Source organism: Eleginops maclovinus, chromosome 4 (genome assembly GCF_036324505.1).
Source record: "Eleginops maclovinus isolate JMC-PN-2008 ecotype Puerto Natales chromosome 4, JC_Emac_rtc_rv5, whole genome shotgun sequence".
In the NCBI taxonomy this organism is placed as follows: domain Eukaryota; kingdom Metazoa; phylum Chordata; class Actinopteri; order Perciformes; family Eleginopidae; genus Eleginops; species Eleginops maclovinus.
Window position 1 is genome coordinate 13,319,348 of NC_086352.1, and position 16,117 is coordinate 13,335,464.

The 16,117-nt window shown below is 39.1% G+C and overlaps 1 protein-coding gene across 2 annotated transcripts; it reads right to left on the bottom strand.

Moving 5' to 3' along the window:
* Positions 1–6,278: 6,278 nt before the first annotated feature.
* kcnk2a (potassium channel, subfamily K, member 2a) lies at positions 6,279–14,987 on the bottom strand. 2 transcript variants are annotated; one of them, XM_063881862.1, is made up of 9 exons: positions 14,792–14,987; positions 12,994–13,100; positions 12,728–12,840; positions 12,107–12,197; positions 11,551–11,668; positions 10,931–11,091; positions 9,491–9,677; positions 9,207–9,346; positions 6,279–8,373 (listed from the first exon to the last, which is right to left on the bottom strand). In XM_063881862.1, coding segments are annotated over exons 1-9 (1,245 nt in total). In that variant the 5' UTR covers positions 14,793–14,987; the 3' UTR covers positions 6,279–8,046. The 2 variants fall into 2 exon arrangements, with proteins under 2 accessions (XP_063737932.1, XP_063737931.1); XM_063881861.1 differs by having other exon boundaries at positions 12,958–13,100.
* Positions 14,988–16,117: the final 1,130 nt, after the last annotated feature.

The window sequence follows — 16,117 nt, forward strand, 5'->3', positions numbered from 1 at the left end:
TGTTTGTTTACAGTTAATTTACTGATCAATGCCAATAGCTCATTGCCCTTTTTTATACTAAACTTTTACTACTTCATAATGCGCCTGGTATTTTTGTTGCATACACATGGGTGGGTGTTGTTTGCTGCTATTATTTGATAACTTCAAAAAATATAAGAAATGGCAGGAAGCAATTTAGAGTACAGTATGTAGCCGGTATACACAGTTCCCTCTGCCACCACAGGGTGGGGGGCCGGAGCCATGTGCAGACAGGATGTTGATCAGAGTTCAGCAAAGTCAGTGCAGGGGACACATCACCTAAAGCATTCAGTGGAGGACTAAAAGACTAAATAGACAATCTGATACAGTCGGACCAGAAACTAAATGGTGGTAAACCTAATTAAAAAAAGCATAAATTCAGCTCAAGCGACTGTATACGAAATGCATTCTTTCCTTTTTCTTGCCAAATTTACGATAAGTTTGACCTTACATAGAAGCCTATTTGCTCATAGATGGTAACACTCATACAGGGAGATCCCCTTTTGTCTTTTATTGAAATAAGTGTGATATTTTAATAAGGCAGTCTGACTTTTAGTGGCTCTACATTGATATTAGTTACGGATGAGGTGGAAAAAATAATGTATTTTTGAAAGGATTCACTTGAAATAAAACATATCTTAGTTTAATGTCCAAACTGAATGTTGCTCAGCCCCCTTACACTATGCTGTACTCTGACAATATTTTTATTTGATGAACTACTGCCCATATGTACTTAGCTCAGCCTAGCAGGCCACCATGAGTTGTTCCGATCATCTTGCATCTGGTTAAAGTTTACTAAATCACAAAAAGGTGGTGTCAATGATGCAGCAATTCATTCAGACAAATTGGACTCTTCATTCTCCATAGAGGAATCTTTTCCCCTCAAATTCAAGGAAACATCAGGTGAGTAATCTATATACAAATGATCATTTGGTGTTGAAGTGTTTCTTTAAGTTGACAAACCCTCTGTGCTTTCAGATATTCAACTTTAATTTGAAAGCAGCTTTTTGCACATCAGTGTCCTACAACCTCTAGCATAAAGCATCCTTCATACCGTCCCACTGTGACAATACAAACACATTGGATCTGTGGCTGATGGGAAATGTCAGAGATTATTAGTGTGATTTTTCTGGGTGAACCTTTACGATGCGTCTGAGGAACACTGCTCTGATCAATAACATTGATCCTCTGCTGCACGGATGTCGGATAAGAGTTATTGATTTGAGCCAACCTTTTGGCCTCTTCTTCTTCGGAGGCCGTGTAAGGACACATTGAGACGAGACAATAGGTTGATCAGCATCTTGTTTGAGCATCAATGAGATTTTTGACATCCTCTGTTTTTTTTCACTCATGTAGACTTTATTTCTCTCTACTGCCTGGACGCAGGGCATGCTGGGTTATTTGCGGTGTTCGGAAGGTTACTTTTGACCTACTATTTACTTTTAGTACTTCTACAATATACTTGAGCAATTTTTCTTTCTAGCTACAATACACTTATAACACATTTTGGTTTTTGGCTACAAATATTCTACCGTTTTACTCAACTTTATTTAAAGAATCAGATTAATAATGCAAAATGTAATAAAAAAAATTATTACAATCATTTGAGGTTAATATAAGACTTAGTTGATCCCTTGGTGAAATTCACAACCTAATATAGATATGGGAAAAAAAGTGCTCCTCCTTTACCAACTGCAGTAACAAGTGATGAACACATTAATGCAATAGTATTTAAATTCAACAGAATACAGAATGAGTAGGCCCACATTTTGATGCTTTTATACTTTCATTTAATTAATATTGTGAAGACTTCTACTTGGTATTATACTACTGAGTACTTGTGCCTAGTCCCTCCTCTGGTGATGGGAACAGAGTTTGCCGCGGTTTCGGTGCTCTGATGTCCGCCTGCTGGAGCTTTTTAGCGGAAGCTGCAATGCCAGAACCAACTCTGGACGAGGACACGGGAAATGAGGAGATGTGTCCGCTGAGCTGTGTTATCACTGGCACTCAGACTGGTGAGTGTGTGTTTGTGTATGCATGTGTGTGTGTGTCTGTCTTTGAAACGGACAGACTGACTGACCGTCGATCCCTCTGCTGTATGCATGATTTCTCCCATTCTTCCCGACAGCACTGTGTAAGCAGCCGCTCTCAGGCCCAGGGAGTCACCCACAGGAAGTTTGTATGAACAGGACAGAGGGGAAGAGGCAAAAAAAAAAGAGTCCAAAGTAATGCACTTGAGTTACTTTAAAAACTAAGTTATGTAATCTGCAATGTGAAACCCACTAGTAGCTTCCTGTAGTGGATGAGAGGCTAACTGGACCTGTCAATGGACACCATTTTTAGTCACCATTTATAAACTACTTGGAAGTTTATACCATGGCTTTACAACGGTGAATACTCATTTATTTTAAAAAGGGCTTTTCACTCAACTCATTTCCATTTATGAGAAGGAAAGGCATTATTTAAATAAATACTTAAACACTGAAATGAACAGTTGCATCTCAAAAGCCCTTTTACATTACATTTGTGGAGAAACTTTTGTTCTCAAACACTGAACAAAGAAGCCAGAAACGGAGAGTAGAAGTCTCATAAAATTTAAGTTACGGCAGATTGCATTTTACAAATGAAAAAATAGATAAAAAATATCTACTTAAAACAACTCCACAAGCAGTATAGATTACTCCTTGTGACTAGTAGATTGAAATGTGTGTTGCGACTCTTTAAATAATACCAATTCATCCCATGCAAACAACAACGAACCCCAAAATCAAACATGGGTATCCACCACTATAGTCTTTAAAGTTTTTGAATTATTGTTTTATGTCTTTTTGGATTTTATATCTTGTGGGTCTGTGGACCAATTTTGTCAGTGTATAGCGTGAAAACCCTGCCTCATACAGTCTCCGAGCTTTGCACATGTGTAGATAATTTACATAACTTTTCAGGTGTATAGTTCAAATCAAAATAAAAACAAAATTCAAAGATTGGTTTGTCCAATCAAGGGCTTGGAGGTGCCTCTGGCCAGATTTGGCGTAGCCGCTGGTGTCATCACTTCCAAAGATTGTCTGTAGTTTGAGGTGTGCATGTGACGGGTCTGCATGCTAACGGCTAGCTGTTTAAAAGGTTCTGCAGCAGGTGAAATAGGGAGATGTTCTGTGGCGATCAGTTTGGTTCATCTGTCTACATGTCTGAGTCCTTAGTGAGGAGAGACTGAAAGCCAACAGAGAGAGGAAGAGAAGATGAGGATGGATCCCACATTAAGAACCAATTGATAAATTATTGGATTAAAGATAATCCTTGCAAATGCATATTTTAAAGGGACGTAATGCAGGAACCTGCCTGACCATGCTGGCTGACGTCACATCAGATCAGCTTCCTCCTGCATGGTGATATAGTGTTCATTACACACAGACAAGAAGCATTGTATTTTATCAATGTTTTTATGTGTTTTTGCAGATCATTTCTGGAAAGAATTAGGCTACCTTTAAGTGTGCATTACTATATGATAATATGACAACTTAAAAGCCTCTGGACGCTTCAGGCCATCTGACTTCTGTTGTTGTAATGTGACCAAACATTAAGCTCCTTCAGGGAAATTATAAGGAGAAACGATTGGTACAATTTTATGGCTTTGGCAAAAAGCCAAGAGGAGATAACGTTCTCATTGCTCCATGAGGCTGCATCTGAGCTTTCAGCGAATGGGAAGTTATGGAGATACTGTATGTACTTGTCAAAACTAAGGACTTACAAACACTAGCAGAAAACCTTGAGTAGAGCTGGGTAAATACCTAGTAATACCTGTGTAATGGAGATTTTGTACTGACAAAATACTTTAAAAAACTGGGAAGGACATTTTTTCAAGTATCCCTGATATTTTGTAGACCAAACAGTCCAGACAATATAAACAGATGAGTCTACAATGACAAAAAATGTTAGTTAATAAAATATACATCAATAATAAATCAGCGCTATAGTTAAGCACTGTAAATGCCCCCTCTGTGGGACAAATAATGTATACTGAGTGTGATTCCTTAAAAGCCTCTAGTTTAATTGTCTTCATATGCACTAAATACATTTAACGTATATTATACTGTTTATGCCATCACAAATTATCAATAAAAACAAGGAAAGATAACACAAAACAAACGTACGTGAAGAATATGACAATGCAAAGTCAATTAGCAGGTTAGCAGGTTAGCGGTTAGCGTTAGCTTAGCATAAAGACAAACGGGTAAACGCTTGGCTGTGTTACAAGTAAAAGAAAAATAAACTTCCCCGTACCTTTTAAAGCTCATTCCATTGGTTCATTTACACTTGTTTGTGCAAAAAACACATTTAATGTAGGATTTACAGTTTTGTGAGTCAACCTTGGCTCGCAGGATGTGCTCTTAACAATAGATAGAATATCCTGGTGAAATGAGCCGGTGTACTGTATCCATCTCACTGTGTGCTGTTGATTCTGTTCTGTACTTCCTGCTTTGATAACTTTCCCTCATGCATCATAAGATCTGCAGCCACATGCCAGTCACTCATACGGGTAGTTTAAACACTGACAATGACTCACTGGCTGTGAACTGTGTGAAAGAAGAGATAAATGTGTTTCAAATAGCTAAGCAGAGTTATGTCTGACAGTGACATGGATTTGGTCATTGCATGTCTGAGTGTTACTGGATTAACATTCAAGGTTATTTATGTGTTTAAAACTTTACATGGTTATAAACATGCAAAGTTAAAGTTAGAAAAAAACATGTTAGTATTCGTAAAAAACATCCATGACCGTCGGGGGGGGGGGGCGGTTGGGGGGTTGATGAGATATGATTGACAGTATTGAAAATATATGCATTATTTATGCAGCATCTATGCTAAGTAAAAAAGTCTTTCTATCAGCTTGTACATGCTGTGGTATTTCAGTAGAATATAAAGTCAAATATCACTACTGAAGTAGGAAATATTTCAACAGCAATGGAGTTCAAACTTTGCAATGGAGATGAAAGAGTGTAGGATCTTGTTTGTGTTGTTTGAATTGATGTGAGGCCACTTTGAATAACACAGCAGACAGAACAATTATTGAAATCTGGTATATTTTCAAGTTTGATATCGTACAAAAATCTGTGTTACATTGCGTTTAGATCAGCTCTACAGACATGATTATTACAATGTGTTCTCAGTTAAGAAACTTTTCTACAGGTATAAACATACAGTTTAGAAAAATACCGTTTTCATCATCATTAAAAGCATTAATATTTCTAGCACATCAGCATAAAAGAAAATGTCTTAAGTTAGTTTCATTTTAGCACAGCTAAAACGGATGATTGTGTAACACTGTCGTACGTTTGCTAACGAGAAGAAGGCAGACCAACCAGCCTCTAAAAAATGTACCTCACTACAGTTTCAATTTACTGTTAGTAGTGAACCTGCAGACTGTTATAGTCTACTGGAGAGTCAAAACTTGTATTGGACTCTCCCTCCGAACCCTCACCCTTTCTTAAGTTAATTTTAGATATCTAGGGGGCTCTCTAACAACTCTTTAGAGCGTCCGGTAGAAGTAAAATAACCACAGACTGGATTTTTACCTGCTGTTCTCAGAGTATTGGCACCAAACAACTACAGCTGCACCCCAGACTTTCTTTGTCATTACATTCAACAGATTCATTTAAAAATCATCTTCACTTGAATCGAGTTGTCAACCTCCAGTTGTCAAATATAATATGATTTTTACTCCTAATGTAATCGGGAAATGTTCTAAGGGTCCAATTCTTTTGGTTGGATAGTGAAGAACAAAAGTGTGTGTGTATGTTTTAAACTGTGTAGTTGTCATCAATGCCACATAACTACATGTAATGGTTTGGATGGCATGTGGTTACCCTCAAAGGCTGGTAAATCAAAGTGCATTTTTAACGGCAGGCATACACCTGGAAGAAAACTGTGCGTGAGAGATTGGGTGAAGCCTTGACATTAAAACAGAATTTTTGTCTTGAAGTCAAAATGATCTGTCAATATGTGATTCAACCATCCACCATAAACAATGTTGTGTGTGTGTGTGTGTGTGTGTGTGTGTGTGTGTGTGTGTGTGTGTGTGTGTGTGTGTGTGTGTGTGTGTGTGTGTGTGTGTGTGTGTGTGTGTGTGTGTGTGTGTGTGTGTGTGTGTGTGTGTGTGTGTGTGTGTGTGTGTGTGTGTGTGTGTGTGTGTGTGTGTGTGTGTGTGTGTGTGTGTGTGTGTGTGTGTGTGTGTGTGTGTGTGTGTGTGTGTGTGTGTTCTAAAAATGATACTGTCCACTTCGTTGTTTTTGTATTTACCCACTCATTATATTATCAAGAGATAAAAAAAGTGTGTGTGTGTGTGTGTGTGTACAGCAGCTTTGGGTGGGTCAACAGAGAGTGAACTGAAAACGTTTGTACGAATAGCAATAACAAGAGGCCAACAGTTCCTCATAATATTAACCAAAAGAGCTGTTTAAATAAAAATATTTTTAGAGAAAACACAAATGATTCCATGCATATAGGCACGCATGGATCCAGGCCTGTAAAATTGTTACAGCAACGGATTTGGTTTTGTTGGACTACATAAACACCATTAGCACTGGCCTTATGAAACACCTTATTTTCTCAGTTTAAATACTTATAATTGTTACATGTATGAATAAGTAAGAACAACCCCTTACAATGGGTTGCACTTGTCCTTGTTTTGGCAAAATGAAGAGTTTAAGGCACAGCAATTGTTTGACAAATCTCAGACATTAAGTGATTTGATTTCTTTCAAAAAGTACTTCCAGAATCAGAGAGACCACTTTGAACCTCATCCACCTTTATCCTTTTAACTAAAACTAAGAAGAGTTGGTGGACATTTTTTACTGGAATAAATCCAGTGTTGACTGTAATCAAATCCAATATGATAAGATCGAAACCTAAAAAAGTGATGTGGAAGTCACAGCAGTCAACCCCACTAATTATTCTCCGTTGTAGTCCTTAGCTTACTGCTGTAACATAGTGACATCAGTACTTCTATTGGTCAGTGCTCCAACACATTGCAGGTGATAGGCTAAGGGGTGGGACATCTCTAAGCGGTTGACCAATCACAATAGTGCCGACCAGCTAACCAATCAGAGCAGACTGGGCTCTGGTTTCAGACAGAGGGTGAAGAGAGGTGCTGCAGCACAGGCAGTATGAGAAAAATAAAGACCATATTCAACATTAAAGCATGGAAACATGTCCAAGTAGATGCACAAAATACAAGTATAAACCTGAAAGTTAGCATAATAGGGCCCCTTAAAAGTTATATATTTGGGTCAGGACTTTTCATTTTCAAAGTCAGATAAATGCAGCTCCAATAGAAGCTAGAGTATATAGCTTGCTTAGCAACACAATCTTCCGTCTATGAAGTTGTTTAGTATTGCTGATTGTACTACCCTTCTCTCAACATCTTTATATTCTGCAGTCGTTTATCCCAAATCGGCCTCTGACCACCAGAGTCTGTCATTGTTTTTTTTTGGTCTGATTTTCTGATTCTCAGTCTCTGCATCTTTTTACTGTTTGCATCTTCACTACGAAAATTCCCCCAAACAAATATTTCGTAGTTTAAAGCTCTGTAGTTAAAATATATCCTTAATTGTAAAATATTGGACACATACAGGCACCATTGAAATCTTAGGGCCTTCAATACTGTTATTTAGTATATGCAGTATGTTGGACATTTTCATTTATTTTATCCTGTAGTTTTTCAATTGTCATCAATGGGCAACTCTGCTTAATTCCAAGATGTGGGATTAAGTTGACAGACACTCACTTAATGTTGATTCCAACCAGATCAACTGTTCAGTATGTCCTCCATCTTGCTCTTTGTTTCACTGGCGGTGAAAAGTGTCCCGCTGTATCCACAAATGATCTTTAGCAAGGCTTACATTCCTGCAGTGGGGTGAACATGTCCCATCTGGGGTCACAAAGTATCACATTCTCATTTTCTACTTGTTTTTGTGAACGCAAACACTTCTTTCTCCTCACTGAGGCCACCAATGATGAATAACAGGTTTTCTACTTGAAGTGGTCAATGATATCTCCTCGCTCAGGGTCCAAACCGTTCATGAACAAGCTGCCGTTTCGAGCCAGAGGAGTGGTCAGGCCCTGCAGCCCAGCCTCCCTCTCGCTCCGCTCATCGTTGAAGTTGACGGACACGGTCCTCCTGGGCAGGGTGAGCTCAGGGCCGGGGTTGAATCCCAGATCAGTGGACAGTTTGCGTTTAATTGAAGTGGCACGCTGGAACTTATCGTAGATGTCCACGCTCACACGCCGCCGTGTTTCCTTGAACTCTGCAGAGACGTTAGCCGTCCACTCTGCAGCGTGAGCTCGGATCTCCCCAACCTGCAAGGAGAAAAACAGATTGAAATAAAAAGAGATTAAGGGAGGAACTACTTAAGGCACTTCTAAAAAAAAAAAAAGACAATTTCATGTCAGTAGCAAAATATAAAATAATAAAAAAGAGACATAACCTTTAAAAATCGTTTTGATATTTTATTTGTTAATACAGTTTTTGGTTAATGTGTTGAACCAGGATATTTTATGCTTAAGGGTTAGCTTTAGTTGTGTCTTTATATCTTATTAAAAGAGGACTAGAGCCGTTCTGTTAACACATCTCAACTAATGCCTGTACTTCTGACGATATCCCACTAATAAGAACACACACAAACACACACATGCATTATACATCATCACTTAACAATTTCAGTTACAAACCAGTATAATACAACTAATTATGTTTAGGGCTACACCATGTCATGTCAGCATGTTCTTGTTGAAGATACGAGCAGTGCTATTAGAGATTTCTTTTCTCATGTTGTCTGAATGACCTCTTTCTTCTCTGGAGATTCTCACAGTAATGGCATACGAGTGCGTTTATGAGTTTGGATGGCAGACGTGGATTGGATTAGAAAACAGTCTAATCATTGAAACGTTGTTAAGCAGAGGGCAAAAGTTGAATACCAATGTAACAGAAGCATGAATAACCGGAGTGTCACTTTACTGAAAGACACAACTACATTGAAAGATAAACACATTTGTAATAACACTGCATTACGTAATAAAGAAAATGTGATAAATGTTCACTTTATCTATTAACAATGTATTTTTTAATAATCTGTTGCATTTTGTTGTAAACAGATTGGAGAAATCACTAAATAAAACCAGCGGTCTCATACCTCTTCTTTGGTCTTCTTAGAAATGACTCTGAGCCAGTCTCCTATCATGCTGAGGATGGCAGCAAAGTAGGCGAGTCCCACCAGAATCCAGAACCATACAACTGGTTTATAGTAATCTAAGTACTCTATTTCTGAACCACCTAGACACAGAGACAGAGGAAGACAGAGACAATGAGTTTGACACATCAAGGACAAGAAGAGTTCACCAGATACTGATACTGAGACAGACAGCTTTACATTAGCGGTCTGATTTTGGTATTCAGTCATTGACTTTGTGTTTGTACCTGCCACAAAGTCTCCAAATCCTATGGTAGTCAGCGTGATGACCACAAAGTAAAGGGATTCCAGCGCAGACCAGCCCTCGATGTGTTTAAAGATGGCGGCTGGGAGCGCCACAAACAGAAGACAGCCGAACAGCACGAACAGCAGGGTGGAGATGACCCGGATCTTTGTCTGACTGATGTCCCAGTGCTGCAGGAGAGAAAGGCAGAGGTAAACATGATGTATCAGCTACCGTTGAAACTTCTACTGCTGGGCTGTTTGTTATCACTGTAAATACACATGAAGCTTTAGTCGTCACTGTTTGTTTGAATCAAATTATTTGACTCTTCATTTGAGTTGTAGCAATTAGCAATTTGCTATAATAAGATCCAATGTAGAAATGTTATGCATCCATCCTTGAGAAGCACTTGTTGTTCAAACCATAGCAAGATAGTTAGCATTGTCTGGATGCAACCATTGAAGAAAAGGACATCATTTTTTGTCTTTTACTAAAGCATTGTCAGCAGCATCAACTCAGAATGTCTTTATAATAAAATACTTTGGTGTATGACTAAAAACCTGTAATCCAATGATCATTTACAGCTATACATACACATACATGATAAATAGCACTGTGTATATGTCTATTGGATATCATTGTTAGCATTGTAACTTAGTGCATTTACCATTTACATTACAATGTTAGCATTTAGTAGCAACATTTCAGGGCAATGCATTCAAGTATTTCTTCTGACATTTAGTTTAAAACCAAAAGTCACATAGAGTAAGAAAAAGTGATAAGATTCATCTTCTGGGATTCCTAAATGTTTTTACAACATCTCTTAACAATCTATTCAACAGTTGTTGAGATGTTTCAGTATCGACCAAAGAGACCACTGTTTTCGTGGGGGAAAACAGCCAGATGCTGAAACTAATAATAGCCTTATTCCATAAATTGGTCCCCTGGGTGCCTTAGAAAGAAAAGACATTCACAGTGTTCGCTTAGGATAATGCTGCAGTCTCACACACTCTGGGCACAGAGCAAAAAGGCTTTGACAACACCCACACAGACACAGACTTACACAATGAACTTTTGTCCTCTGTCCTCAGCTTTAATCATTATATTCATTACTCAGTCCCTTGGGTGCTCTGAGAGTAGCAGAAGGAGCAAATCGTTCTACATTACACACTTCAGCTCGTTTCATTCAAGACTAAAAGCATATTATAAACAGCATAAAAACACACATTTTGTGAGCTTTGGTTCTCTTATTGGGAGCTGAACACTAACAATTGAATAACAATGCCGAGGACCTCACTTTTAAGCCTCAACCATCTTATCCAAGAAATACTGTTTTTTACAGACAGACAGTACAGATGAATATAAAAAATCAGGGAATTCAAACATGAAAAACAATACCTTTGTGTCTTCACACCATACGTGATTGATTTCCCGCCGGACTTACCACAAACATTTTCTCCACTCTGGCGATGCCCTTGCCGAATATGGTGCCGAGCTGATCTCCTACACCAGCCAGGAGGAAGCCGAACAGAGGAATCCCTAACAAGGCGTAGATGATGCAGAAGATCCTTCCTCCTTCTGTGTGGGGAGAGGTGTTCCCAAAACCTGCAGAGAGGACAGAGGACACAAAAAGAGGATATACAGTAAATCACCATTTCATGCTTCCTACAACAGTGAAAACGCTCATAGGTAAAACTATTAAATAATGCATTGTCCATTAGAAGATTCTCAGGTATACCAAAGCAACAGGTACGGTCAATCACTATTTGTCTATCATTTATTTATAGATCAATTCAATTCAATTAAAGCTAAACAAATGTGGAACAAATGAAAGGAAGTAAGGACAAAGTATTTGACTTACAATTACACATACAGACAGAGAAGAAAGACCCGTTTGGAAGTATTACAACATTTTATTGATCTACATTTCTTTTAGATTGAACCCTCTGAACATCTGAAGCATTGAAAAAATGTATGAAACATGAATGTCTGACAAAAGAAGCAAAACGAAATAAAGAAGGGTAACAGGAGGAATTTGAGAGGGATCAACACTGTGTGTCCTACCGATGGTTGTAATGACAGTCCCAGCAAAGAAGAAGGCGGAGCCTAGGTCCCACAGGCTGCTGTGATTGGTCAGCGTCCCTGCTGGGTTCACTCCTGAGCGGATGGCAGACACCACTTGCTGAAGAGGAGAAAGAGAGAGGAATAGAGATGTTTGTGTTTACATTTGTGTTTCAGATCAACAATGAGTATGTTGCGCAGTAAATATTATCACGAAACATTTGAGCTGTTGCTTTTGAGCTCTGTCTTTCTTGTAGTGCTAGACGAAGGAACAGATAGAAGATACTGTACATGTAACTTTGAAACTAGGCGGGCCAAGCCATCACCTAGAATGCATTTAAGTGTGAATGCCTGTGAAGAGTTTACTATTTCAGAAAAAAACTGAATGAGATTATCAAAAATAGAAACAAAACCCCTGTCTACACATTTCTTCCTTCTCCTCCTAAGAAGATGTAGGAGCTGTCCATGGTGCTGAAACCACTGCAGCTGTGCAGCATTATAACTGTTCAAATACAAAACAATAAAATGTATGTTGTTTTTAATGTGAGGTAGGTCTAACCTTAACCAGCTCCTCCAGCTGGCTCTGGTTGACACAGGAGTGTGTGGACAGGAACTCCAGCTTCTGGGTGAGAATGGCCAAACGCTGGGCACTAAAGAGAAAGTATGTGAGAAAGGTTTGTGATCATAATTTAACATTCACAATAAATCCACCTTTCTCCAAACCCTTATTTGAAAAGCCATACAGTAATAACTTTGATTGATGACTTTACGGCACATTTTCTTAAATTTAAATATGATTATCTTTTTCAAACTGTGTGGAAATGATTTGACTTGTGAAAGTTCACATTTTGGCTCATAGCACTTCAATGAAAAGTATGAAAAAGGTAATCAAATACAGTTGTTTGCTTGCTGTAATCGCCTACTAAAGCACTAAGTCTACAGCAGTGATTCCCAACCTGGGGTCAAGGCTTTTTGTGATTGTTGGGTAACAAATTAATTGGTGGCTCAGCCTGTTTTTTTTCGTGCAGACAAAAGTATCTGTATTTCATGAATGAAATCTCAAGTCATCATAAAACATGAAAAAGGGTGTGACAGGTAAATAGATTTAGAGATGGATAGATGGATGTTTTTTCTCGTAGTGCTGCAAACAGATAGCTGTAAATGTATTTATCCCGCCTACCTCTCGTGAGGCTGCTCCAGGGATCTGAAGACTGCTGCCCCCATCACCAGGTACAGGACCACCAAGAGAAAGATGGCCGTCACCGTCTTCCATTTCATCACTGTGGCAACCACCTACAAAACCTCTACTGATCAATCAACTCACATAAATACTTTATAAACTTTAAAAAATATGTGTTTTTCCCCCACTGTTGAATAAGCACCGCGTGAATCAATAGATAGAGAAATTACTTTTAAAAATCTGGACTTCTCTGTTTTTTCTCTCACCTCACTCTCCTCCCGGGGAGTCAGTGTGATTGGCTTTGTGGAGAAGGAGAGGCGGGGCTTGGTGTTGTGAGTGGCGGATTTAGGGTCCAATAAGTCTGGAGCTGCCACTGTCAGGGGAAATTAGATAAAATGACATTGAGATTTTAGTCCTCAAACATCTTTCCACAACACCAAGCATGTGCTCCTTATTGATGCGTGTCTTTTGAGATGTTTTAAATCTTTGGAGGTGTTTTTTGTGTTTTGGTGTCTCTTTTGGTAGTTTGGCATGTCTATGGGTTATTTTGTTTCTCTCTGTGACATCCTAACAAGAAAAAAGAAGCAGTAGCTTAAAATAAAGGCTACAGTCAAGATTTCCTCTAACCTGCTGGGCCCCACAGGCTGTGCCCAGTAGTCCAATTCAGTGATTTATCCCTGCCTGAGAATTTAAAATTAGGTTCATATGGAATTACAGAGTTTAAATTATGGTCTGGAGCCAGGTCAAGAAGAGCCTTAAATGCAATATATAAGATCCCAAATATATCTTAAACCAGACAGTGTAAAACAGGTGTGGTGGTGTGGTGTGGTGTGGTGAGAGGTGTGGTGTCGTGTGATGTGATGGGCCTTTTGTTTCTGGTTAAAAGCCTCGAAGCTGAGTTTTGAACGAGCTGTGATTTCTTGATCGAGACGAATTGAAGAGGCTGTTGTAATAATCTAGGAGTGAGGAGATGAAAGCATTACGTTTGAGTTTTCGTAGGGGGCGGCCTAACCGGTTCTGGGTGGTCAATGGCACTTCTGTAAATCCCGAGAGCACCGCCCTGCCTATTGTGCATCCCAGAGAGTATGAAGGTGTGTGTGTGATGTCTGAGGGGGATGAATAAAGAAGCAGAGGGAGCTGAGCGGCAGAGAGGAGGAGAGGATAAGGTAGGGTCAGGAAAAGGAATTTGTCCATTCACAGCAGTGAAATAATTTCTCAACCCAAATCTACTTCTTTTCCCCTTAATATAAACAAACTACACTGCATAATATTAACCAAACTGAACAGCTTGTATTGTGCCACATATTTCTGGCGCTGTACATTGAGGATGGCACTGCGATATACACTCAAGTTGATAACCTGGACTACAGTACACTGGTTGAAAGCACTCTTTTGCACACATCTTAGTTGTCCAGTGTGAAACAAAGAAATATGACTTTAATATAATAATGTCAGAGGAATATAATACTTTACTATAACAACTGAAACTCTAGATATTTATGTAAGAACCATTTATGCGATTGTCTGACAAGCAGAATTTTTTTTGGCTTTGTGAATATTTGTGAATTAAAACAAACTTGTGGCTCTTCAGAAAACCGAGCAGTTCACACACACACACACACACACACACACACACACACACACACACACACACACACACACACACACACACACACACACACACACACACACACACACACACAGCTATCCTTGAATCTAGAAGGACTAAATAGGATGAACCACTTAATGACTTGCATGTTATCTTTAATAAACCATATTTTAAATTGTCACTGTAAAGCTAGCTTGGGTTGCATTAATAGTATGTATCTAACAATGTATCCAGTTTCAAGTTTAAGATAAGATAGGAAAATATAAAATAGGATAAAATAAACCTTTATTAATCCCCGAGAGGTAATCCAGGTAACAGAACAGCAACAAGTGGACAATAGGAATACTAGTACAAGTAGGCCTAACGGTATAAGTGAAACACAAGAGATATTCTAACACTTTTATAAATTTAGAGTAAATTGAAGTTTCAGAACAACTTTTCCTCTGTGTGCTTACTCCTTGTTGTTGCCTATCCGATGCCCTCCGCTCTCCTCTTCTCCTCATCCGACGCTCTCACTGCGTTTAGGGGAATCTTTCCTCCCCTGCGTGTCTCCTCCCTGCGGTGCTGACCCGGGGGGACGAACAAGCGCTCCGTGTTTCTTCCGTGGCTCTCCTCTACTTTTACCGCTGACCGGACACCGATGCTGCTGCACTACCAATATGCATTTATTGCATCCACATGTCACTGCAGAGATGTTTCCTCCGGTGTTTCTCTTTCAGTTTGCAGCATCTGCTCCGCTCCGCCTGCGCTCCGGCTTTTGAGCGCACCGGTACAGCGGCGGGATATCACCGAGAGGGGGAGAGAGGAGGGGAGGGTGGAGGTGCAGGACAGGGAGGTGGTTCCCAAACACAGAGGGAGGCCATACAGGCTTTCAAAAGCCCCCCCTGTACATATTCTATGATTATTCACTTCATGTATAGGAAAATACTGATAGAGGCCAAGATACTCTGATGTAGTTTCAGTCTTATAAAGTCAGATTCAACGTTCTTAGAGCAATTGTTCCCACGCATTTTGACGCCTACAGTTAGGTCGGATTACTTAGTCAGTTAGAAATGTAGAACAAGAAGAAAATGTATAGGCTGTTTCCACAAATATTCTTTCTTATTTTTTGATGAAAATAAAATGCATTGTTTGCATTGCTCTTGTAATGTCTAAAGTAGTAATCTAATTACATATCTTAATACATTCAAACATTATTTATTTTTGTAATTAGGTTACACTACACTACCCAACCCTAGTGAAGTCTTGTCCAGTGTCTTGTCTCTTGTGGCATATGTTGCATCAGGTGTGGAAAAAACTTTCAGAACTTGTTGAATATTTTCTGGAGGACAAAAGATCTAAAACTTCTTCTGGCCTCTTATCCATCTTATGGCAAGAAATGCAAGTTTATGTTTGCCTTTCAGACCTTTAATCATGTCGAGTCCTCATACTTTAATCCTTTGACCTTATTGAGGGGTCCCCCCAAGGTTGGAAACTGCTGCTGGGGCAAAGAGCTGTGTTTGTAAGATGTCTAATAGAAACAAATGGATTAAGTTAATTATTTATGAGGTTTTAAATATTCCTTTATATGTAAATCACATTTTTTACCATGATCTGCATGCGTGCTTGGTAGGGTTGGAGATGTTCTTTTCACTTTGCTTTCCATTGGAAAACAAAACAACCCATTGTAGGTCCAGTCTGTTTAAACTGCAGTATGTCATGTATGCAATGGAAATGTTCTCTTGATGTTTGACCAGTATAGATAAACTCTCTGAGGGAACAAAACGCTGGTTTATTATCAC